Raw genomic sequence first — 27,825 nt, 5'->3', positions numbered from 1 at the left:
CTTTCTCAATAATCAATATTGCTCGCCAGATATCGGAACTTCAAGATGTTTACAGTGGCAACCCATCCAAAGCTTCCCTCGAACAGCTAATCGAATGGAAGACCAACCAACACAATCATCTCAAAAAGTTTGATATAAGTTGCTGTTGAGTACAAAGAACTCTTAAAATCTTAAGTACTCGATAAACAACGAGACGATGATGTTAAAAGTATCAGTAAACACTTTGAAAAACTTACCACGCTCAGACAAATTTATACCAAATCACTTGAATCTGAAGTCAGCAATCGTGAATCAGACAAACTCAATACCTTCAACAAGCTGTCACTCAACATCAAGCTTTAACCATCTGCAGTGTATGGATCAAAAATTGACTTTTACACATTCGAGTCTGCTAAATCGCTTGCCACGCGTGCCAGCGTGCTATGCGTGCCTACGTGCCAGCGTGCCAACGTGCTTTGGCGTGCCATCCAAATCTCGGCGTTCCATCCGAATTTTGGCGTGCCATCGTGCCATCCGAATTATTACCGAAATTTCGGTAAAGCTTTGGGGAGAAGATGACACAACTTGGACCCCCCCCCCCAATTTGGACCCCATTGTGGACTCCAATATGGACCCCCTCAAAATGAGCGGGAAAGCATTTTCAAGGATATTTTATGTAATGACACTTAAATTATGTAAATAATGGCATTATCACAAAATATGAGGTGTATACACCAATTTACAACAAGATGTTTTCTCACGCTCAATAGGATGCTGGCGGCGCAAATGGATATAGATTGTCATGCAATGAAAACATTAAATGCTCCAAGAGAGCTGTTTTAGAGATATGAAAATAGTAGTACTTTTATTATTATTTTATTATTTTATCATTTTTATATGAACAGAGCATTTATACATAACTTTAAAAGTTTTGAACGAGATACACATGTTTCTTCCACGCGAAAGGCAGTAGTCTACCTGTCATTTTCTTAACAAAGTGACACTTTTTGACAAAATTATTGACATGGCAATTAAGTGGGATACCTGCAAGCTTTATTACACCAAATATTTCAATTGTACCGGATGAGATGCCTTTGATATAGATAGATAAATATTGGGGTTTGTGTAATTCGCGATGCGCGATCCAACGATTCACGATGCACGATGCGCGATCCATGCATAATTTATGTTAATTATTCTAATTATGCATTTACAGTAATCACATAATCTAAGTTTTCTTTTGTGATTATAAAAAATTTATTCAAAATATGCATAGACGTTCTCTCGTTTTCTTTAGCTAGCTGTCTACAATTATTATTCTTTTACCCAGGCTTTTTTTCAAAAACAATTATCTGCGCATGGATGTCACGCCAAAATTTGGATGGCACGCCAAAATTTGGATGGCACATCGGAATAGGATGGCACGCCAAATTTTGGATGGCACGCCGGAATAAGGATGGCACGCCAAAATTCGTATGGCACACCGAAATTTTAATGGCACGCCAAATTTGGATGGCACGCTGACACGTTGGCACGCCAAAGCACGTTGGCACACTAGCACGTTGGCACGCTGGCACACCAAGGCACATTGGCACGCCGAGGCACGTTGGCACGCCAAGGCACGTTGGTACGCCAAGGCACGTTGGCACGCAGGCACGCATAGCACGCTGGCACGCATAGCACGCTGGCACGCGTTGCACGCGATTTAGCAGACTCTACACATTCAAGTCTAATTTCGAGAAAATTCATCTTCACTCAACACCAAGTCGTTTGCTTCCATTCCAGACCTTCTAAAGAATAATTTTCTGGTCGACCCAGCTCTAACTCTCGTCAAAAGTCTCGATGATATCGACCTGATATGGCGCCACCTAGAAGATGTTTTTGGTGACGCCAAAATTATTCTCCACAAAAGGTTGCAAGAGTTATCAAAACTAGACAACGTCAAGTCTAACAATTCAGAGAAGTTGACAACCAGTCTTGGTAAGATCATCAACGTCATTAACAAAACCATGAGGCTTACAAAGGATCACAAAGTGGAAGAACATCTATACTACGGAGATAGACTATCTACAATCTACAACCTTCTTGGTAATCAAAGGACAACCAAATTCCTCACATCCATCATCGATGATGACCTATCAGAAAAGCACACTTGGTTGAAACTCATCCCATTCCTCGAACGTGAAAAGAAGGTTCATCTACCAAAGTCACTCCTCCAAACTGCTAAGAATGCATCAAATTCAAAGAATGATCAAAGAAAGTCGGCCAGCTCAGGATCAAACACAGGCTCCAACAGACTATCATCGCGTCCCACATCACGAGTCCAGAAACATCATGTACAATTTGCAACGAACCCACTGGTACCATTGGTCGCATTCCATCATCTGTTCCAAACGCTACCAAAATCCTTCAATACTTCACATGCAGAAAGTTCGTCATGGCTACACCTGCTCAACGTCTCAAGATCCTTCGTGAAAGAAACTACTGCATGCAATGTCTCTTCCCTGGTGCTGACGCTACAACTGGAAAGCACGCCGAAGGAAGATGCCAACGAGACTTCGTATGTCCACATCCATCTCATCGAAGTTATGATGTGGAGAAACACTTCCTTGTCTGCGAGGAACACAAATCCGAAAAAGATCAATTACTCTGAATTACTTGCAAAGTACGTTCAACGCTTCACACATAATCCATCACTACCAGAATTTGCTCACAACCTCAGCCTGACACTTGAAGAATCAGAGAGTGCCACAAGATCCACAATCAAGACTGTAATGACAGAGGAATCTACGCCTTACAACGCATCAACGTCAATGGTAAGAAGATTCTCGTTTTCTTCGATTCCGGCTGCAGTGATTTCATCATCAGCAAATCTGAAGTAAAGCTCCTTGGTGACAGATGCTCACAAGAATCATCCAATCCTATTACTCTTGGTGGTGTTGGCAACTGTTCGACCAAATCAACCTTTGGATCATATCGTGTCAAGTTACCTCTCTTTGACGGTGATGCTGTCTTAATGTCAGGTCCTTGCTTGGAAAGGATCACATCAACCATGCCAACCTATCCACTTGACGAAGTCTTCAAAGACATTCAGCGAAGCTACACAATATCAGGTGGTAACAAACCATTGCCCCAGCTAACTCCTTCAATCGGTGGTGAAGTTCACGTTATGATTGGTGTAAGGTATCTTCGTTACCATCCAAAATTTATCCATCAGCTACCATCAGGACTCACGTTGTATCCGTCAGTTTTCCAAGATTTATCAGGTCGTCGTGGTGTCGTTGGAGGTCTCACAAAGTCTTCACTAATGTCATCAATACCACCACTTTGCTATTCATCCAACCCTGAGGAGGTAAACCTCAACTTCCTCTTTTGGGATAACAACCAGATTCAATATCAGCATTCCTGTCAACTTCAAAGTCTTCGAAGAGGTGGAAGGAGCAGAAAGTGAAATTGACTATCGATGTCCAAAGTGTCGAGGCTGCAAAGACTGTAAACATGATTCATCAAGCAAAACTATTTCAATCAAAGAAGAAGTCGAACAAAGTCTCATCAATTCTTCAGTCAAAATCGACTTCGACCAATCTGCTTCATTACCCTTCATCGCTGATCCAACAACTTGTCTCGCCAACAACAATAATAAAGCAATGAAAATTTACATCCAGCAATTGAAGAAGCTCAATCAACCATCAAACCTCACTGACAAAGAAGATATCCTCCAATCTGAAGGGAAGCTTCAGAAACTTGGGTATGTTGAATTTGTTCGTAACCTACCTCAAGATGTTCAATCAAGACTTCACAATTCATCTATACACTACTTCATACCCTAGAGAGCCGTCTGGAAGGGAAACTCTCTAAGCACACCCTGTCGCATCGTCTTCGACGCATCTCAATCAACACCTTCCGGGAACAGCCTAAACGATATCTTAGCCAAGGGCCGTAACAATCTCAATAGGCTACAAGAAATACTCATCCGTTGGTCAGTTCAACCAGTTGGGATGCATTCAGATGTAAAGAAAATGTACAATACGATCAAACTGGAAGAGAACGATTGGTGCTACCAACGATACCTCTGGCATCCTGATCTCGACATTAACAAGCAACCAGATGAAAAAGTTATCAAGACGCTCATTCATATCGATCGTCAGGCAACCAAGCGGAACACGCCCTTCGAAAGCTTGTTGAAGCTTCAAAGGAGGAGTTTCCTGAGGCAAACAATGTGGTTCAAAAGGATGCTTACGTCGACGATTGTCTCACAGTGCACCTGATCACAAAGCAGCTCACCAACTTGCTGACCAAATAGAATCGTCACTCAATCGTGGTGGATTTGAATTGAAAGGTGTAGCATTTTCTGGAGAAGACCCTCCACCACAGCTTACCGAAGACGGAACGATGATCCACATAGCCGGTTTGAAGTGGTTCGTTAAAGCTGATCAAATTTCGCTCAACATCGGGAGATGAACTTTGCAAGAAGATACGCGGCAAAAAACCTTCAAAATTTTCAAATGTCATCCCAGAGAGACTTACCAGAAGACACTGTGCATCAAAGGTCGCCGAAGTATTTGATCTTACTGGGAAACTCACACCACTCATTGCTGGAATGAAGATTGATCTCCAGACACTCGTTCATTTGAAGCTGGATTAGGATGACAAGATTCCAGACAATCTTCGAGAGATTTGGGTAAACAACTTTGATACAATTCAAGAAATTGGCGACGTCCGATTTCGTCGAGCTGTCGTTCCAGAAGATGCTGTCCATTTGCAAATGAACACCCTGGATTTCGCTGGTGCAAGCCAACATGACGTGCACCACGATCTATGCCAGATTTCTACGTAAAAATTCCACTTACTCTTGTCAATTAATTATCGTCAGATCAAGAACTGTACCAAAGGATATGTTGATACCCAGAGCTGAATTGTACGCCGCTCTTGATAATACTCATTCAAGTGAAGTTATCAAAAAATCATTTCAAAAAATGCACCAATCGCCATCCAAATTTACAGACAGCCAGATTGTCCTTCATTGGCTCAACAACGATGAAAAACCTCTCAAGACCTGGGTCAGAAATCGAGTAAACGAAATCAACAGATTCACCTCAAAGGATCAATAGTTCTATGTGAACACAAGCGACATGATTGCTGATCTGGGGACGAGGAAGGGAGTAACCATCCAAGATGTTTCAGACAATTCCACTTGGATCAATGGCTACGAATGGATGACTCGAGACGTCGGAGAATTTCCAACCAATACAGCCAAGGACCTTCGACTCAGCCAAAAGGACATTGCAGAAGTTCAAAAAGAAAGATAATATCAAGTACATCACATCCAATTGCTAGATGCTGTCCAAGAAAGATATCAATATTCCAATTACGTAATAGACCCCAATCACAGAGATTTCAGCTCAGTCATTCGTATTCTTGGTTACGTAATTCGATTTATCAACATCTTGAGAACGAAGCAACGAGCTACTTCGACCAATCTTACAGATCTGGAAATCAAACAAGCAGAGACGTACTTCTTCAAAAAAAGCCACTGCTGAAATCGTTCAGTTCGTTCCAACCAAAAAGTACGAACCCATTAGTGTCAACAAAGATGGTCTGCCCTCAAACCAAATCACAATCGTTGGTAGATTCACTGAAGCAATGCTGGATTTATCTACAACATCATTCTGTGTCCCACTCGTGGATCGTTATTCACCTATCGCCTTGAGCATCATATCAGATGTTCATTGGAACAGTCGTGTTTCAAAACATTCAGGATTAGAAACCTCTATACGTGAAGTCAAAAAAAAGGCTTATATCATCGACGGAAGAAATACTGACAAGATCATCTAGAAGTGCTGTCAGAGATGCAAGTTCCTCAAGAAGCAATCAATTCCAGCTTCAATGGGTCCAATACCTCAATCAAGAATTACCGTAGCACCTGCTTTCTACTTCACCCAGTTGGACCTGATTGGACCCTATAAATATTATTCAACACACAACAAAAGAGCCACTGTGAAAATTTGGCTCGTCGTCTATTGCTGTTGTGTCACATTTCTTCAATCGTTCATACGATTCGCATCACGTTATGGATTCCCAAAGACAATCTTCTGTGACGAAGGTGGTCAACTCATAAAAGGTACAAAGACATGCGTCTATCCTATAGTGATATCAAAGGAAAGCTATATCGAGATCGAGGAGTCGAAGCTGAAACTTGTCCAGTGGGTGCACACAACAAGCATGGAAAAGTTAAGAGGAAAATTCGGGAGATTAATTCATCTGTGGAAAAGAATCTTCAGAACGAAAGGCTATCGATCCTCCAATGGGAAACGCTCTGCTCGATGATAGCCAACTCGATCAACGATCGTCCAATTGAAAATTTTGACCTTGTTACACCTAATCGTTTAATCCTTGGACGTACTCTCGGGTACCAAATAGCCGGGGGGGGGGGTTGGAAAAAATCTCCAAACTTAATAAGCGGGGGGGGGTTGAAATAAAAATGTCCTGAGTGGAAAATTTTTGAAAAGGAGACTAATACAGCAGAATTAGGACAAAAGAGGAAACTTTCAAAAACATCCCCAAAACTTCCACAAAAACAACTTTCCCAAAAATGAATAAGCGGGGGTTGGAATAAGAATGTCCTGGGTGAAAAATTAATTAGCGGGGGGAGACGGCTATAGTCCCGAGAGTAATAACCAGGGGGGGGTATCGAGTCAGTGTACTGGCCCATAGCTGGTGGGGTGGTGTATTTTTTAGATTAAATTGAGTTAGTACAGTGTACTAAAAGGGTGGTCCTCTGAGAAAAATACAATGAAAAAGTTAGTACAGTGTACTAAAAGGGTGGTCCTCTGAGAAAAATACAATTAAAAAAGTTAGTACACTGTACTAAAAAGGGTGGTGTTTTGAATTGATACACACTGAGAAGTTAGTACATTGTACTAATTTCAGTGGTAAAAACACACAAACCCAGTGAATTCCCATGTATATTTGGCCTAATTTGCCAGGTCCAAGCTGGTCCGAGACCTTCAAGTCAAGGCTGGTTAAGCTATACAAATTGGTACACTGATTTTCCCCCAATGTTTCCTGTTTACTTGATTGGATTTGTTTCAGAGTCGCAGCATGCGCAAGTGGAGACCGGCCTTAATTCCAATCTTGTTTACGTTTTCTTTAAGGCCCTATTTACATTATGGCAACAACAAGAATTTGAATGTGTAAACGTTCGAATCGAAGCTTTCAAGTTTTATAAAAACAAATCCGCTCTATTGTTTTATGTTTTTTAGTAACCTTGTTGGATTGATGTTAATTGAAAAAAAATCTGTATATAAGTGAAATCACCGGGGGGAGGGGGTGAAAACGACCGTAGGTTCGGCCAAAAATCAGGTCTCTAAAATCGGTCCCTTACAGTGCAGGAAAAATTTGGCTGAAAATCGACCCTTATAGTGTAATTTTTCGAAATTTTTTGCCCTTTTCAGGGCAACATTTTTTGAAATTTCTCAAATTTTACCTCAAAATTTGGTATTTTATAAAATTTTACACCCTTACAGTGCACTTTTTCCCACTCGCTCACAAATCAACCCTTACAGTGCACTTTCCAAAGTCCAAAAAACCTACCCTTAAGGGCCGCACGTCCGGTAGGTCACTTACCTGGAGTGCCCCCCCCCCCCCCGCGGAAAGCACCTTTTTATATATTTTGTATAATATTACATTTGATAGAAGATTTTCCATTTCAGTTTGTGTACAATGTTATTAAGTCTTTTATTTTTATTTTTCAAAAAAGAAAAACTGCTACAGATTGCCAGACAACCAGAAATCAAGTCACAAGAAGGGAAATAACTCAAAGTTGGTTTTGAGTGTTTTGACGTGCTAATTTCAGCTATTTGATTGACTTTGCTTTGTCTGTTTCATTGTTTCAGTGTTTGTACTATATAAGGATTCAAGTATTTTAATATTCAAATCTTTCCTTTTATATAATTTGGTGCTTTTCCTAGCAAAATGCTTCAAAACCTTTGTATATGGTGGCAATTAAACTTATCTGGCTAAGAAGAAATTAGAACAGTGCACTATAAGGGGTGGTTTCTAAACTTATCTGATCGAAAAAACAGCTAGTACAGTGTACTAAAAGGGTAGTATCAAAAATCCGGTCATGGAGAAGTCAGTACAGTGTACTGAAAGGGTGGTAATAAAAACCTAGTTGTGGAAAAACGTCAGTACAGTGTACTAAAAGGGTGGTATCAAAGCTCCGGCTGTGGAAGAAAGTTAGTACAGTGTACTAAAAGGGTGGTGTCAAAGCCCCGACCGTGAAAAAAAGTTAGTACAGTGTACTAAAAGGGTGGTGTCAAAGCCCCGACCGTGAAAAAAAGTTAGTACAGTGTACTAAAAAGGGTGGTGGTCTAATTTTTTGGAAAAAAATCCAAAAATCAAGTTAGTACCCTATGGTCCAGTACACTGACTTGGTACCCCCCCCCTGTAATAACGATCGCAGTCCAACGGGGGAATTTCTTACAAATTCTTATCTTATCTTAATTCATTATTGCTCCGTGTAAGGCCATAACAGATTTCGTTAAAATAATTTGTTTTGTTTTGAAAAGAATTCGAATGTCTAAAATCAAAAGTTCGTAAATTACATTCGAAAACATAAAACAAAAGAAAAGAAACAAGCTAGATGCTGAATGGACCTACCTGATGACGAAAGTTAGATAGAAATGCAAGGAGAAAATAATCAGTCAGAAAATATACCGGGTGTCTCTGAAAAAACTTCCCCCTGTTTGATTCAATATTGCGAAAAAGTGAAAAAATATATTAGCTTGATTTTTTCTAAATCGTTTAGAGGAGGGTTTAACTTAAATTTTGGTATATCAAACTTTAAAATTGCTTCATTAGATCAAAAGTTCTGACAAAAAGAGTAAAAAAATTGTTTTCAAAAAGAGCGCAAAAAGACGAAAAAACAGGGTATCAAATTAGACAAGAAAACACTACTTTATTGACAGTAAAGTTTTACTTTTGAACTTCTGTGCATCTTTTTTGTTTTATTATTCGTTTTTAATGATTTTTATTGCCAATTTAGAGCTCCTTTTGGATTCATTAATGAGCATGAAGTTTAAACAAGCAACAAACTTTTATCAAAATTTTTCCAAAAGTTTCCAAAGCTTAGCGAGTCTATTTGAGTGGAGAAGAGAAAGTTTGAGTGTCTTTTTTTCTAACAACAGATTTGATACCCTGTTTTTTCGTCTTTTTTCGCTCTTTTTGAAAAAAGATTTTTTACTCTTTTTGTCATAACTTTTGGTCTAATGAAGCAATTTTAAAGTTTGATATACCAAAGTTTAAGTTAAACCCTCCTCTAAACGATTTCGAAAAAATCAAGCTAATATATCTTTTCACTTTTTCGCAATTTTGAATCAAACAGGGGGAAGTTTTTTCAGAGACACCCGGTAGCGTTAAGAGAAAATGCATAACGCAATAAATTCATCATTGATTGTTGATAAGGGGAGAAAGAAGGGCTGTAGGGAAAAAATAAATAGAAAGTTCTGGTCGCAAAAATCAGTTTTATTGACAATTGAATCATGCTTGATGGTGAGCATTGTTATTAATAATGTTTTTGTGTCAAATACAAGGAAAAAAATCTAATGAAAATCTGCAAAAACGTCGATTTCCGGCATTTTCAACTGAAAAAAAAAATATTTCTCAAAAATCGGACCATGCCATGTTTTGAGCATTGCGAATACGCATCTTTCTACAAAAAAATCAGAAAAAACTAAAGATGAAAATTCGAGAAAATGTAAAAAAACGGTTTTTCCGGCATATTTCCGGCATTTTAGGCCGGAAAAAATGTTTTTCAAAAATCGGGCTCCGTCACATTTTAGGTATTGTCATATTGCATCAGTGTGAAAAATTTCATAAAAAAATATAAAGTACAGCTTGAGAAATTCAAGAAATACTGTCTTTCCGTCGAAAATAGGTTGTTCGGGCGATATTTAAATAGTTCCGGCTTCAAAATTCAATTTTATTGAAAATTGAAACATGGTTGATGGTGGGCATTGCTATTAATAATGTTTTTGAATGAAAAAATAACAAATTATAACGAAAAAGCCCAATGAAAATCCAGAAAAACGGCGATTTCCGGCATATTTCCGGCATTTTCGGCCGGAAAAAATTTTTTCTCAAAAATCGGACTTGGCCATGTTTTGGGCAATATTAATACGCATCTTTGAGCAAAAAATCAGAAAAAACTAATGATAAAATCTCGAGAAAATGTCAAAAAAAAAGGTTTTTCCGGCATATTTCCGGCCTTTTCGGCCGGAAAAAATGTTTTTCGGAAATCAGGCTCTGTCATATTTTAGGTAATGTCATTTTACATCAGTGTGCAAAATTTCATAAAAAAATATAAAGTACAGCTCGAGAAATTCAAGAAATACCGTTTTTCCGGCGAAAATTGGCTGTTCCGGCGATTTTTAGAAAGTTCCGGCTTCAAAAATCAGTTTAATCGACAATTGAACCATGCTTGATCGTGGACATTGCTATGAATAATGTCTTTGTGTGAAAAAACAACGAAATAAAAGGAAAAAGTCCGATGAAAATCTGCAAAAACAGCGATTTCCGGCATATTTCCGGCATTTTCGACCGTAAAAGATTTTTTCTCAAAAATCGGACTCGGCCAAGTTTTGGACATTGCTAATACGCATCTTTGTGCAAAAAATCTGAAAAAACTAATGATGAAATCTCGAGAAAATGCCAGAAAAACCGGTTTTCCGGCATATTTCCGGCATTTTCGGCCGGAAATGATTTTTTTCCGAAAATCGGGCCCCGTCACATTTTGGGCATTACCATTTTGCATCATTGTGCCAAAAATCAAAAAAAACTAATGAGCCAATCTCGAGAAAAGCTGGTAACAGACGGACAGAACGGACGAACGGACGAACGGACGGACGGACAAAGGTTAATTTATAGGACCTCCAGGTAGGTCCAAAAAACCTATCAATCAAAACAAACTTATCAAACAATTCAAAGAACAAAAACATTGCTTGCGAAAACAAAAGTGACGCACAGACAAAATGACACACACAGTACAGTACGGCTATTAATATATAGTCTGGAGATCCATACTCTCTATTCAAACTTACACCACATAAAGAAAAAATCCCATCAGAAGCTATTCATTGAGAAGAGTATGGTATCTTTTACCCAGTTTGAATTTGTTTACATTTGGTTTGAATTTCGTGCCAAAAAAACCGTTAGCTAATCAGGTTCGCCCACTTCCAATCAAAACAATAATATCACGTGATTTCAACGATTGTTTGACAGCCAATAGAATTCTGCGACCAGACCAACAAAAATACCCGGCTACTCTGTTACTTCTTTATTATTATTCGTTTTAACTAAATGCTATACTTCGAAATCACACGAACAGAGTAGATGGGTCTCCCAGCTATTTAATATATAGATAATAAGACAATCCTAAATTGCTTTTTTTTAACCCTTGTCATATCTAACTTTTCGAATTTAGATATGCAGAATGTCGTACACACTTTTTAAAGGGATAATCCAATACTACGCAAATCAAAATATTATGGTCACGTGTCTGGAATTTGATTGGTCGAGCGCGATAAAAGTTTACAATTTGATTGGTCGAACGGGATTTTCACTTTCGTTTTCGTAATCTAAACAAACCGAAAAATACTTTGCGACATAAAAAAGTTCGAAGTTAGGAGGGGAATGAAAAATCTTTCGTGTAATTTCTTCTGTCTTGTTGTATCATACTTATATGAAGGAAATTTTCTGTTTTGCTATGCCAAAATTGATTCACAAATGTAAATACTACACAAGAGTTTTTCTATACACAAAGAGATTGTCAGATGAGAAGATATAAACAGTTCTTTTTTGTTTTCCTGTGTTCTTTGTGTTTCATCAAGAGCAGATGATCAAAATAACAAATAGTAAATAAAGCATAAAACATTTTTTGAAAAAAATAACATCACATTACAAAATTCCTGTATATACATTTGGATTTTGAAAACTATATAAAGTATTTACAAATTCTTTATGGCTTCACTTTTATCAAGAGTGATGCTAAAGTATTTGAATAATAATATGACCTCCTCTTTGAAGTTGCCTTCCAAAATATTTCTTTCCATTCAAAAAAAAATTCTCAATTAAAGCACCCTCAGAATTTTTCACACAGTACAGTAGCACTTCATAGGGAAAAAAGTTGCCTAGTAAATAAAATTTTATCAAAACTGTTGGTGAAAAAATACTTCCTTTTTTTAGCAGAAAATGTTTTTAATATCTTAAAATTTTATCATTGAGTATATGTATTTATCGTCACTTCATACAACATCAGTCACAATATTCCACATTCACTCAAGTTAACAACGTAAATAAAATGTAAAAAGTTCTTCTTACAGCAGCATATCCATACCACTGTAAAAAATGCAGCTATGTCCATCCATCACGAAACAAACTGGTACATGAAAAATATGTTCAACTGTTCCCAAATCATAATAACATGTACGAGAGGACTTTCAAAAAGGGTGCAGAACTATGTAGCTTCAGAGTCGAACCATGCCAGAAGCACAAGAAGACAAAGTCCCTTGATCGATGGTTTGATATTAATTTTCAATGATAGTCACAGGATTTTAAATTTAATCAAATCAATGTGTCCTACTCTACTGCTACTTCCTCAACATTATATCATAAAATTCCAAATCAGTAAAATATGATGCTCAGAACCAGAGTTTTTCATTCATCGTAGAGTTACTTTTCACTTCATTTTATTTGGTTCGTGCAAAATCTCATGATACAGTGCTTTTATCGAGAAAATAATATCCGCGTTCCATGATTCTATCGAAGTATTCTGAAGTTATGTACAGTCTACAGTCTATAGACTACAGTCTCCAGAGTTGATTTTTCAAGTCATTGGATGAACAAAAATGTCCCATATTTTGAAGTACGAACCATGAAAATCTTCTTTGAACAAGGCTTTCTTGTCTTGACTTGATGAGTTTCATTCATTTCTCAGATCCATATAATGCACACTTTCGAGAGAGATGAACAAGTCTTTCTTGTCTTGTTGATGAGTTTCATTTCACTTCTCAGATCCATATGCACACTTTCGAGAGAAAATAGAAATCTCTTTCTCCTCTTGAGTGTTCAAAATTGACTACATTGTTATTTAACTGAAAGAAGCAAGAGAAGAGATAGTTCTGTATAAATTGGTTAGAAAAAGAATTCAGCCTTGTTGGAAATATCTTCTTGTATCTTCAGCATCATAGAAAAATAAACATTGAAACTTTGCACAAAGATAGTTGAATAAAAACACTTTATGATTTTGATAATATTAACATGTTATAGACATCTAAAAGTATATTTAATCAGTGGTAAAAATATAAACATTTCACTGATCAAATTATTTCGCTTCCATTTTGAAAGCTTCGAAGCTTCTGGTGCTAGTCTATCTCAACTTCATTTCTCTCGCAATTCCCGCACAAACTTTCCGTGAATCGTTTTTAATTTTGCTGGATAAAATGAAACAAGTTTATTTGCTAGCGTCTTTTGTTCTAGTATTGGATTATCCCTTTAACAGTAACGACGACTTGAATGTTTTTTTATGAAGAAAGTGGACTATTTTTAATTTCGCTTAGCGAAAGTATTACAATAGCCTTTCTGTGGTGTCCTCGGAAAAAAAATTAGAAAACGAAAGTGCTTGATACGGTGGACGAACTCACTAAATTTAACTTACAAATTATTCGCGCGTATAACCACGGACGATTTTCGCGGGTTTTCTTTGGATGACGTCATATATGTTTGTGTCTTTAGCTCCACAGTTTTGATTTTTCTATATTTTCTTATAAGCATATACTTTATAAGAATCTAAGAATCAAATCAATAACTCTTGATAGACGGTAATATACCTTACGGTAATTAGTTCTTACAAAGTAAACAAGGGATGGCACACAATATGAGCTTACTTATTTTTCTTATAAGCATATACTTTATAAGAATCAAATCAATAACTCTTGATAGACGGTGATATACCTTTCGGTAATTAGTTCTTACAAAGTAAACAAAGGATGGCGCACATTATGAGCATATTTATTTTTCTTATAAGCATATACTTTATAAGAATCAAATCAATAACTCTTTATAGACGGTAATATACCTTTCGGTAATTAGTTCTTACAAAGTAAACAAGGGATGGCGCACAATATGAGCTTACTTATTTTTCTTATAAGCATATATACTTTATAAGAATCAAATCAATAACTCTTTATAGACGGTAGTATACCTTTCGGTAATTAGTTCTTACAAAGTAAACAAGGGATGGCGCACAATATGAGCTTACTTATTTTTCTTATAAGCATATACTTTATAAGAATCAAATCAATAACTCTTGATAGACGGTGATATAGCTTTCGGTAATTAGTTGTTCCAAAGTAAACAAGGAACGGCGCACAATATGAGCTTACTTATTTTTCTTATAAGCATATATACTTTATAAGAATCAAATCAATAACTCTTTATATACGGTAATATACCTTTCGGTAATTAGTTCTTACAAAGTAAACAAGGGATGGCGCACAATATGAGCTTACTTATTTTTCTTATAAGCATATACTTTATAAGAATCAAATCAATAACTCTTTATAGACGGTAATATACCTTTCGGTAATTAGTTCTTACAAAGTAAAGAAGGGATGGCGCACAATATAAGCTTACTTATTTTTCTTATAAGCATATATACTTTATAAGAATCAAATCAATAACTCTTGATAGACGGTAATATACCTTTCGGTAATTAGTTCTTACAAAGTAAACAAGGGATGGCGCACAATATGAGCTTACTTATTTTTCTTATATAAGCATATACTTTATAAGAATCAAATAAATAACTTTTGATAGACGGTGATATTACCTTTGTTTATTAGTTCTTAAAAATTAAACAACAGTTGTTCTTAAATTGGTCTCTTTTTTTAGCGATTTTAAGCCTCGTTGTTCTTGTAAAATTGTTTCATCAAGGCTCGATGTAAAGTAGATTTCAAATTGGCTTCAATCTTCACTTCTTGTTTTTCCTATGTAGTTTAAATTCAAGGCGAAATTTTCGACTTTAAGTCGTCTTGTTTTCTCTTGCTTTTTATCGCCCTTTGAATGCTGTTGTTGTTCAACAAACTTTTTTATTTTTGCTCCGGCCTAGGAGCCTTAAATTCTCTCTCGTCGGCCGCTGCCGACGACGGTCAAGACATTTTTTGTTTGTTTATCTAATCCGATGATCTATTCCAATTTAATAAAAACGGATTATCTAATTCCAAGAATACTGTGATTTGATTGGCCGAAAGTATTTAGAAAAAGATGGCTGCTGAAAGTTGACTAGCTGACTGTGTAGCAAATTACTGGCAAATCTCAGTGAAAAATTGATCATTTACATCATTATTGATGATGTTTTGGACATGATTTATGAGAAGTTTGATGATACTGGCTCTTTAACAATGTGGAAAGACTTTGGAGAAATTTTGGCAATGAGTCGTCAGTAACTTCTCTTCTAGCAGTCTAGACGCAAAAAACCATAAACCTTGGAACTTCACAATAAAAGTAAATAGAATAAATAACAAGCAACATGCTGAATGGACCTACCTGTTGATCAAAATCAGATAAAAGTAGGTGTTCTACATTTTACTATTGGTATTGAGCAAACACAATAAATTTTAGAACAATGCAAAAACGTCTGATTTATTTTCTTTTATCATTGTGTAACTTGGTCGTCTTTTTTTGAAAATTTTATGACGAAAAAAAATTTTCCGAGAAAAATTATTTCAGCCACATTTTAAGGTACCTTGCACTCTATCTTTCTGACAAAAATCAGGAAAAACTAATGAAGCAATTTTGCACCAAGTCCAAAAAACCTTATTTTTAGGTAGTTTTTGGCCCAAATTTACCCCAAATTTTTTTTTCAAAATCGGGCTCCGTCACTTTTTAGGCATTGCTATTTTGTATCATTGTGCAAAAAATGAAAAAAAAATAATGAGCCGATCCCGAGAAAAGCTGCTAACAGGAAAATGTTAAAAGGTGATTTCCCCCAAAAAGAAAATTCGTATTTTACGACGAAAAAAAATTTTTCGAGAAAAATTACTTCAGCCACATTTTAGGGTGCCTTGCACTCCATCTTTCTGCCAAAAATCAGGAAAAACTAATGAAGCAATTTTGCACCAAGTCCAAAAAACCTTATTTTTAGGTAGTTTTTGGCCCAAATTTGCGAAAATCCGTATTTGACGACGAAAAAAAAATTTTCCTAGAAAAATTACTTCAGCCACATTTTAGGGTGCCTTGCACTCTATCTTTCTGCCAAAAATCAGGAAAAACTAATGAAGCAATTTTGCACAAAGTCCAAAAAAACCTTTTTTTTTAGGTAGTTTTTGGCCCAAATTTGCCCCCCAAATTTTTTTTTTTCAAAAATCGGGCTCCGTCACTTTTTAGGCATTGCTATTTTGTATCATTGTGCAAAAAATTAAAAAAAACTAATGAGCCAATCCCGAGAAAAGCTGCTAACAGGAAAATGTTAAAAGGGAATTTCCCCAAAAAACGAAAATCCGTATTTTACGACGAAAAAAAATTTTCCGAGAAAAATTACTTCAGCCACATTTTAGGGTACCTTGCACTCTCTATCTTTCTGCCAAAAATCAGGAAAAACTAATGAAGCAATTTTGCACCAAGTCCAAAAAACCTTATTTTTAGGTAGTTTTTGGCCCAAATTTGCGAAAATCCGTATTTGACGACGAAAAAAAATTTTCCTAGAAAAATTACTTCAGCCACATTTTAGGGTGCCTTGCACTCTATCTTTCTGCCAAAAATCAGGAAAAACTAATGAAGCAATTTTGCACAAAGTCCAAAAAACCTTATTTTTAGGTAGTTTTTGGCCCAAATTTGCCCCCCAAAAATTTTTTTCAAAAATCGGGCTCCGTCACTTTTCAGGCATTGCCATTTTGTATCATTGTGCAAAAAATTAAAAAAAACTAATGAGCCAATCCCGAGAAAAGCTTGTAACAGACGAACGGACAACGGTCAAATTAAAGGACCTCCCGGTAGGTCCAATAAAGAGAATACTAAAATTACAACATTACAGTTCAAATTTGAAAACAATCTAAGTAGTTTTTGTGGTGTTATGTGTATGGCTGAAAATGACCCTGTTTTGTATATATTCATCATTGTTGACACTGGCGACCGTTCCTTTTGATTTTTCAAACCGGACACAGATTTTTACAAACATATTACTATGAGAATTTAATAAAGGATACTAAAACACAATGCCTGTGTAAATTTGAATAAAATTGGAGAAATTTTCACAGTGTTATGGCTGAAAATGATAGTTTTTGGACTTTGTCGTAATTTTATCGCGGCTAGCGACCGTTCCTTTCGATTTTTCAAACCCGACACAGATTTTTTACAAACATATCACTATGAGAATTCAATAAAGGATACTTAAACACAATCCCTGTGTAAATTTGAACAAGATTGGAGAAATTTTCACAGGGTTATGGCTGAAAATGATCGTTTTTGGACTTTGTCGTAATTTCATCGCGGCTGGCGACCGTTCCTTTCGATTTTTCAAACCCGACACAGATTTTTTACAAACATATCACTATGAGAATTCAGTAAAGGATACTAAAACACAATTCCTGTGTAAATTTGAACAAGATAGGAGAAATTTTTTAGTGTTATAACTGAAAATGATATTTTTTGGACTGTCGTAATTTCATTGGCCGACCGTTCCTTTTGAAGATTTTTCAAACCCAAAACAGGTTTTTTTCCAAATATACCACTGTTTATTACAGACACACTATTGTACCATTTTATTTGGTTTATCCTACTCTCCTCCAAGTATTATCCCAACAGAAAAAATAATGCTTAGCTAAAAGCCATGGCCTCTAATTTAGGCTATTTTTCTGCCTCTCCGCATCATGGCTTCGCTAATTGGCAAGTTTAGAAAAAAATAAATTTATAAGAACTTGGAAATTTTGACTTCTAAATGTTTATCTCCTTTAGCTCTTTTTTTGAACTTGTCAAGGATAATTGGGCGAGGAGTTGGGTTGGTTCTTTAGGCAAGAAAGTGTATGCGTAATCACTTAGAAGAGCTAAACTTCCAGCTGGTTTATTTATTCGTTAAGATTATTTCTCATGCTCGCTCTGCAATAGAGTTATTACTTTGATTTCTGATTTGTTCTGATTAGTCGTTTGTGGGCAACGTTCTAACACAACTAACTCAACAAACTCATCTTTTAATCTCTTAAGTCGGAGCTTCCAGCGCAGCTGGTTTATTATGTTTGATTTACATTTGAAATGTTCTTTTCTTTAAAAGGAATTTGTTTTGTTTTGAAAAGAATTCGAATGTCATTAATAAATACAATCGTTAATTACATTCGAAAACATTTAAAACAAAAGAGAACAAGTAATACTTTAATGGACCTAACTATTTATAAAACGAATAATTAGAATTTAATGGAAGTAATGTATAATTTTAAATTTCGATTTATATATCTATTGGAACGGAGAAAGCAATTAAGAAACGCATCGATGTTTAACGGTGAAAGAAAAATAATATCGACACTTTAATCAATCATTCATCTCAAGAAAATCTCAAAAAAACGCTTTTTTCGGGACATTTCCGGTTCTAGCGGCCGGAAAAATTTCTTTTTCGAAAATTGGGCTCTGTCACATTTTGGGCATTGCCATTTTACATCATTGTGCAAAAAATCATGAAAATCTGTCGAGTATAAGTTGAAAAAATGAAGGAAAACCGTTTTACGCCGGTTTTCGCCGGTTTTCGGCTGTTCCGGCGATTTTTAAGGAGTTCCGGATTCAAAGGATGATTTTTTTGGAAATCAAACGATGCTAAGTTTTGGGCATCATCATAAAGAACATTTTTCTGTAAAGAAACAATTAAATAAATTGAAAAAATGTGACGGAAATGTGAAAAAACGACGATTTCCGGCACATTTCCGGTTCTACAGACCGGAAAAAAATTTTCTTCGGCAAACGGTTTTCGACACCTTTTCGGCAGTACTAATGTGCATCTATGTGCAAAAAATCGCAAAAAACGAATGAGAAAATCTCGAGAAAATCTCAAAAAACCGCTTTTTTCCGGACATTTCCGGTTCTAGCGGCCGGAAAAATTTCTTTTTCGAAAATTGGGCTCTGTCACATTTTGAATATTGCCATTTTACATCATTGTGCAAAAAATCATGAAAATCTGTCGAGTATAAGTTGAAAAAATGAAGGAAAACCGTTTTACGCCGGTTTTCGGCTGTTCCGGCGATTTTTAAGGAGTTCCGGATTCAAAGGATGATTTTTTTGGAAATCAAACGATGCTAAGTTTTGGGCATCATCATAAAGAACATTTTTCTGTAAAGAAAACAATTAAATAAGTTGAAAAAATGTGACGGAAATGTGAAAAAACGACGATTTCCGGCACATTTCCGGTTCTACAGACCGGAAAAAAAAATTTTTCGGCAAACGGTTTTCGACACCTTTTCGGCAGTACTAATGTGCATCTAGGTGCAAAAAATCGCAAAAAACTAATGATAAAATCTCGAGAAAATCTCAAAAAACCGCTTTTTTCGGGACATTTCCGGTTCTACCGGCCGGAAAATTTTTTTTTTCGAAAATCGGGCTCCGTCACATTCGAGGGTTTATAGTAATGCACCTTTGTGCAAAAAATCAATGAGCCAATCTCGAGAAAAGTTGGTAACTAACGTACTAACGAACGAACTAACGAACCTCCACCCCACCGGGGTAGGTCCAAAAATGTTTGGTCGGACAAGCCTTGACAAAAATTAAAATTACTAAATGTAGATGGGCCTTAAATTTCAAAACAAAGGCTGAATAAAGTCTTAGCCAGGCTCTATCCGATCTGTCAATCAAAACAAACTTATCGAGAACAAAAAAGAACATTGCTTGCGAAAACGAAAGTGACACACAGAAAACAGCCAGAAAACAAACAGACATACAGACTACGGCTATTAATATATAAATTTTAATTAATCTTAAGGAAATTGATTCACCTTGAGTTCTTGAGGTCACCGATGAATATATTCCGTCCATCGATTTCGATCAAATCTTTCAATGGGAACTCTGAAATATTTAGAAATGTATAACAATGATGAAAGTTTTACAATCTTTTTGCGAGCAGATAACTAAAGTCTAGTTATGCTGTTACCGTATTACTGACTCTAAATAATAGTAAAAACTGGTAAATAACGACAAAAAAACAGCCTTTTGTCGATCAACCAGCAATAAACTTTGTTTGATATCTTTTGATTGAATGAATATTTTTGAAAAGTTTTTTCACATTGATGATGATCTAAGATTGAAGAGTCACTCCTGTGAAAATGGTAATTATACCACATTTCTACAAAAAGTTGATTTTTTTCTTCTTCATTTTTCATTTTCATATTCCTTTTTTTTCTCAATTTTTTTACTTGATAATATCCCACTCACGAATATCTTTTTAACGAGCACAAAATCGCAACTTGATTCGAATTCTATCAAAGGTTACAGCCATTTTTTTCTCCAGCTGCAAATTATTTCGAGACAGACTTTAGTGTAATTTTTCAGGGCAAAATTTTTTGAAATTTCTCAAATTTTACCTCAAAATTTGGTATTTTATAAAATTTTACACCCTTACAGTGCACTTTTTCCCACTTGCTCACAAATCAACCCTTACAGTGCACTTTCCAAAGTCCAAAAAACCTACCCTTAAGGGCTGCACGTCCGGTAGGTCACTTACCTGGAGTGCCCCCCCCCCGGAAAGCACCTTTTTATATATTTTGTATAATATTACATTTGATAAAAGATTTTCCATTTCAGTTTGTGTACAATGTTATTAAGTCTTTTATTTTTATTTTTCAAAAAGGAAAAACTGCTACAGCTTGCCAGACAACCAGAAATCAAGTCACAAGAAGGGAAATAACTCAAAGTTGGTTTTGAGTGTTTTGACGTGCTAATTTCAGCTAATTTCACTGTATTTGATTGACTTTGCTTTGTCTGTTTCATTGTTTCAGTGTGTGTACTATATAAGGATTCAAGTATTTTAATATTCAAATCTTTCCTTTTATATAATTTGGTGCTTTTCCTAGCAAAATGCTTCAAAACCTTTGTATATGGTGGCAATTAAACTTATCTAGCTAAGAAGAAACTAGAACAGTGCACTATAAGGGGTGGTTTCTAAACTTATCTGATCGAAAAAACAGCTAGTACAGTGTACTAAAAGGGTAGTATCAAAAATCCGGTCATGGAGAAGTCAGTACAGTGTACTGAAAGGGTGGTAATAAAAATCTAGTTGTGGAAAAACGTCAGTACTGTGTACTAAAAGGGTAGTATCAAAGCTCTGGCTGTGGAAGAAAGTTAGTACATTGTACTAAAAGGGTGATGTCAAAGCCCCGACCGTGAAAAAAGTTAGTACAGTGTACTAAAAGGGTGGTGTCAAAGCCCCGACTGTGAAAAAAAGTTAGTACAGTGCACTAAAAAGGTGGTGTCAAAGCCCCGACCGTGAAAAAAAGTTAGTACAGTGTACTAAAAAGGGTGGTGGTCTAATTTTTTGGAAAAAAATCCAAAAATCAAGTTAGTACCCTATGACTTGGTACCCCCCCTGGCCATCTTTTACCTACTTTCATGCAAAAATTAAGAAAAAAACAATGATCCAATATTTCACAAAGTCCAAAAACCCTTTTTAGCCGTTTTTTTGCCCAAATTTGCCCAAAAACATTTTTTTTCAAATATCAGGGTCCATCACATTCGAGGGTTTATAATTATGCATCTTTGTGCAAAAATCATAAAGAATGAAAGAGCCAATCTCGAGAAAAGCTAATACCTAAGTAATTGATAATGTGCTTATAAAAAAATATCGAATTTAGCCAGTTTTTCTATAAAAACACGCCAAGCAACCAAAATTTCGTGTCTAAACACACATATTCAGCCCTCATGAGCAAAAAAAACATCTATCTCATAAAAAAATTGAGTAATTTGACTAAGAACATTGATGTATGCTTATTAATAGTGATTCTTATAGATAAATATGAGTTTTTTTGAGCCAACAAAATGTTTTTGCAAAAATCTGCTTGAACCATCTTTTACCTATGATGGTACCCTACTTTCATGCAAAAAATTGGAAAAAATTAATGATCGAATTTTTCACAAAGTCCAAAAAACCCGTTTTTTAGCCGTTTTTTGGCTCAAATTTGACCAAATTTTTTTTTTCCGAAAATCGGGCTCCAACACATTCAAGGGTTTATAGTTATGCATCTTTGTGCAAAAAATCATAAAGAATAAAAGAGCTAATCTCGAGAAAAGCTAATACCTAAGTAATTGATAATGTGCTTATAAAAAATATCGAGTTTGGCCAGTTTTTCTATAAAAACACGCCAAGCAACCAAAATTGCATGTTTAAACACACATATTTTTCAAAAGTAAGCCCTCGTGAGCAAAAAAAACATTTATCTCATAAAAAAATTGAGTAATTTGAATAAGAACATTGATGTATGCTTATTAATAGTGATTCTTATAGATAAAAATGCATTTTTTGAGCCAACAAAATTTTTTTGCAAAAATCTGCTTGAGCCATCTTTTACCTATGATGGTACCCTACTTTCATGCAAAAATTCAGAAAAATTAATGATCCAATTTTTCACAAAGTACAAAAAACCCGTTTTTTAGCCGTTTTTTGGCCCAAATTTGCCCCCAAATTTTTTTTTTCGAAAATCGGGCTCCGTCACATTTTGGCAACTACCATATTGCACCTTTATACCAAAAATCAAAAGATTCCTATGATTCAATCCTGAGAAGGTTGGTAACAGACGAACGAACGGACGAACGGACGAACAAACATAGGTTAATTTGTAGGACCTCCATTGGGGTATAGGTCCAAAAAGAAATATTTATTCATCATCTTTTTATCTCCTTCATTTATAAGGTTAGAATATTTGAAATTTAGCCAGCTAAAAAAAAGGAATTTGAAATTTGAATTCATTCATTCTAGATTTTGGGTGGAAACAAAGAAAGGCTGAACACGTAAAGAATTACCTCTAATTTCAATTTGATCACTTCGAACAATAACAAAGGTTCCATCATTAGATTTGGCAAGAGCACGGAATTCAACAATATCACCAGCCAATAGATTCGTGACTTCAATGTATCCTTTTTCTTTTTCAACCGTTGATCTAGGAGATATCTCATTCCAAACGTTAACATGACCTCCTCTACATTGGAGCTTAACAATTTGATATGTATCTTTGTATAACAAAGTGCAACCGGAGGACACGTTTCCCGACAAAACAAACCTGTAAAATTTAAGGTGATTCTTAAAAGAATTTAACTTGTACGCCTCTGAAATTAGAGCAAATGGGCGCTTCCAGAAAATGTTCATACATGGGGGGATTGGAGGATATAGTCTCCGGGGGGGGTAGTGAAAATCTACATAATTTGCCTTGTCCAGGGGTAAACTTGCTCTATTTGAGGGTAATTTTGCCCTGCTAGAGGATAATTTTGAATGTCCAGGGGGTCAACTATTGCTTGTCCGGGAGGCTAGATCAGCTGTCCGGGGATCAAAAGTCACAGTGTCTTGGGGGTAAATTTCCAAAAAATGTTATATCCTCTACCCCCCCCCCATATTCAATTAATTTCTGGAAAGCCCAATAAGAGAAGGGCACACAAACCAGAGCTTAATAAGTTGAGAACAGTCAAAAGTGAATTTTTGTTTTAGATTGTATTCTTAACATAATTATTATTGAATTTTTCAGCAAAAGCAGACACGTATTTTACACAGCATCACTCTTTTGACCTTCCCAAGTCTTCTATTTAATAAGAGCATGAAAACCATGGAAAATCATCTAACCCACTCCAAGTATATTACCTGTCTTCTTCATGATTCGCATCTTCAAATGGTACATAAATACCATCCAAGTAGACAAAATCTAAAAAAATAATGTTATACTTTATTAAGAGAATTAATTAATGCGGAATTGATTGATGCAAATTTGGCCCTTTTTCGCAAATTTAAATTCCGCAAAGCTTAAAAGTTTCGGTTATTCACATATTAATAAGTTCCGCATTTTTTTTCTAAATTTTGCTTATTTTGGAGGTGTGAACCCTAAATATTCATTTTCTGGACTCCAGGGCATAAACTAAGCACTTGCTACTTGCATTCCCATATTTGATATTATTCTGTTACTTAATAAGCGACCAAACTAGTTGCTAGAATGCAATAAAGAAAGTCATGGAGCAATAAAGCCAAACCAGCAAACAAAATTTCTTTCTGTCGACGAGGAAGGGGGGTAGGGTTTGCAGTGACACTAGCACATTTACTATGGATAATTTTGGAATTTACTTCAGAATTTTCTTGAAGGTTTTAAAATGTTTCTACAGATACGTATTGATTGTTGGCTTCAAAAAAATTATGATGTCTTGGTAGTAACTGTATAGAGCTTCGGCTATTAAACTCAATTCATTTGAAAATTAAAGTTACCTTTGCTCCACTTTTGGAAATCCTTCTCGCGATTTTTATTTAATTCTTTAAACCCATCATTGTTTTGTTTTCTTAAATATTTAAATCCCCCTTCACACGTTGCATTCAACTGCTTTAAATCATTATCACATTGTTTTCTCCATATAGCAGCATCCTCTCCACCCATAATTACCGTATGATAATACTCAATATCATCGCTGACGATTGGAACTAACGTCTTGACGTCAGCACGAAAAATCATCTCTAATTCCATTTTCATTTTGTCAAATTTTTCATCATCAAGAAAAGCATTCCGTTTTAAGCATTGTAAACATTCAGTTGTACGTTCTTTAACAAACGCCCATAAGTCATCCCATTTTTGCGTTTGAGGAAAAGCTTGCAGCACATGGGTTCCATTTTCAAGATCAATAAAACAAGTTTTGTTTTCAGACAAATGTTTAATACAGTTTCTCAAGGATTCGGCAATATCCACTAACCACAACAAAGCCGTGTAATCACATTTGTAGGGGTATTGTGAGCATTTTTTGTACCCACAATTAATTTTGCCAACACAATCTCCTTTGGGAATATTACAGATGCAATTTTGGTGCTCATTTTCACAATTACCACAGCATTGAAACACTTGTCGAAGTGATTTTGAGATGAATTTCAAGTTGAAAACTTTTGTTAATAGCAAAATATCAAGTTGCTTGTAGTCAATGCTTTGTTTCAAATTGTTTTGTGCATCATAAAAGTGTTTCTTATGGTGATGTTCTTTTAAAAATTTCTTGTTTTTGAATTGTTGAAAATTTGCTGTAATGACTTCCTGGAAACCGATTTTTAGGTCACCCTTGTTTTGACAGTTGCGGTGATGTGATATTGCAAACTCAAAAATGACAACCTGTGTTTCGTGAAGAATTTTCAGCAAATGTTTGGTTCGAATATCTAAATGATGCAAAACCATGCCTTACAGCATTTCTTAAAAAAAAAAAGAAGAAAACAATTGCAATGGTTATGATGGAACAATCAATTTATATTTCAAACCTCTAAACCTCTAAATCTACCGAATTTTATTTCCTTCAAAAAAACTAAACCAAACAGCCTATACACTTTCAGTATGCACTTATTCTGCTTTGATTTTCATACTTCAACCAATGCATCAAAGTTAATAAATTATAAAGCATTGAAAAGATAATTCTAAACATTATAATTTTTAAGGAAGATAATAAGAAAAACCTTAAAAAGTATTAGTCAGGTAGAATTAGGTCATAAACCACCAAAACCGGGACAAAAATGGTGCAGAGATGAAATTTTGCACATAGGTCCATGAGTATAACGAAATATAATGATTTTACAATCGAAAAAAAGTGCTGACTCAGCAAAAATAAGCGTTTTAACGATTTTTATAATCGTTATATCTCGCCAACGGCTGATCTAAACATGTTGAACCATATATTTTTCTGAAAGCCTGTGATCGTCATTTTTTGGACTTTAGAGGTCATATCTTGGGACCACGTGGTCCAAATTTCAAAAGTGACCCCATTTTTTTCATCTACTCATCAAGAGGGTGTTCCCTGTATAGTTATTTTTGACATTTGAAAATCATCAAAAATCAGTTATCAAGGGTCCCCCCTTTAGAATTAATTGTAGAAAAAAGTACCATGCTCACCATTATGGATTTGAGGGTGTTATAAATTGTTAAACTTATTTTTGCTTTTGTTATGGAATTTGAAGCAAGAAATAGGAGCTTTACAGATTCAGACAGCATTAAACAGAGTGAGAATTTTATTGATGCTATGTTTATCGAAGGAACTGTGAAGAAATGCTTCGAGAAACTCTCCACAAACTTTCTAGAGAAAATGAAGGATTATGTTGATGAAGCAGTTCGTACCAAGAAACACTCTTTTGATGATGAGCTTCTATTTGGTGATACTGATACTCGTTTGATATCAAAGATGAACAGTGAAATCAGTTTTCTGAGGGATGAAATCAAAAACAAAAATAAGATTATCGAAATTTTGCTGTCAGACAGAAATCACACACACTCCTCTCAAACACAAGTCTCGTCAAAACAAACAGATAAATCGGCGAAAATGTTCGATAACTGTTTTGAAATTCCCAAGCGATATGCTAACAGTCAATTACCGAAACAAAACAACTTCATACATCAAAATCAATTTGACGCGTTAATTCCTTTTCATGAGACATTTAATGACGATGATCATAATGACAACAACGAATTGATAAATGAACCCAACGATCAAACAAAAAACAACCAACAAAGAAACAACGGTGTCACTATTCGTAAGAGAGGAAAGAAAAAATCCGATGAAAACAAAAACACTGAACCGAAAAGAGTTGTAGCTATTATTGGTGATTCAATAATTAAATATATTCAAGGTAGAAAACTTTCATCAGATAAACACTTTGTCGTTTCAAAACATTTTTCAGGAGCTAAGACTAAATGCATGCACCATTACGCATTGCCGACTATCGAAAGGAACCCGGACGAGCTAATCATCCACTGTGGTACTAATGATTTGAAATCCGATACTCCAGCCCATCAAAAAGCGTTGGATATTGTCAATCTATCGCAGCTTGTTAATGTAGACACAGCAGTAGTCTTCTCCAGCTTGATCCACCGAAATGATGATCTTGATCCTAAAGTTAATGAGGTTAATGTTGAACTTGAGAAATTATGTCATGAACGGAATATTGGCTTTATCAACAACGACAACATTAAACCGGATACTCATCTCAACAACAGTCGTATCCATCTCAACAAACAAGGTACATCGTTACTCGCTAAAAATTTTCTCCATCATCTCAACTGCTGACAACCGGAACTATTTTCTACTACCCGAGGATGTAAGATACCATCCCATGAACTCGAATTAAAAGCACTGAAACTTGCCAACAAAGAGAGACTTGTAATATCCTATCTCAATATTAATTCGATCCGCAACAAGTTTAATAATGTTAAAAGTTTCTCAAGATTTATTGACGTACTCTGCATTAGTGAAACCAAGCTTGATCCATCTTACACAACTTCCACATTCAAACTTGACAATTTCAAAACGCCATACAGAAAGGATCTTACTGACACTAGTGGAGGTTTACTTGTCTATGTCAAAACCCATATTTCATCACGTGAATTAAAATGCCCGGATCTTCCTAGCGACATCGAATGTATTGCATTAGAACTCAACGTACGTACGACTAAATGGCTTGTCTTAAGTGTTTACCGTAACCCCAAAACTGGGCTCACCTACTTCCTTGATCAGATTCAAAACTTGACTGAAAGCTTCTCTAATTACGAAAACATCCTGATACTTGGCGATTTTAACCAAGAAACTACTAATACCCATGTTCGTCAGTTCATGGAA

General features: G+C 35.7%; 1 protein-coding gene across 1 annotated transcript in view; it reads right to left on the bottom strand.

The window, feature by feature from the left end:
* LOC136800799 (uncharacterized) overlaps positions 1-25,421 on the bottom strand; it is a 33,073-nt gene extending 7,652 nt beyond the window's left edge. The window contains exons 1-4 of the mRNA XM_067057456.1: positions 24,461-25,421; positions 23,849-23,909; positions 23,020-23,276; positions 20,004-20,073 (exon numbers count right to left, since the gene is read on the bottom strand). Of these exons, the coding sequence (XP_066913557.1) occupies positions 20,004-20,073; positions 23,020-23,276; positions 23,849-23,909; positions 24,461-25,403 (1,331 nt within the window). The 5' untranslated portion in view covers positions 25,404-25,421. The remainder of the gene's footprint in view (positions 1-20,003; positions 20,074-23,019; positions 23,277-23,848; positions 23,910-24,460) is intronic.
* Between the last annotated feature and the right edge of the window lie 2,404 nt (positions 25,422-27,825).

This window comes from Clytia hemisphaerica, unplaced genomic scaffold (genome assembly GCF_902728285.1).
Source record: "Clytia hemisphaerica strain Z4C2 unplaced genomic scaffold, Clytia hemisphaerica genome assembly, whole genome shotgun sequence".
Lineage (NCBI taxonomy): Eukaryota > Metazoa > Cnidaria > Hydrozoa > Leptothecata > Clytiidae > Clytia > Clytia hemisphaerica.
The sequence above is the reverse complement of the archived record's forward strand: the minus strand, read 5'-3'. Positions and strand labels throughout refer to the sequence as shown.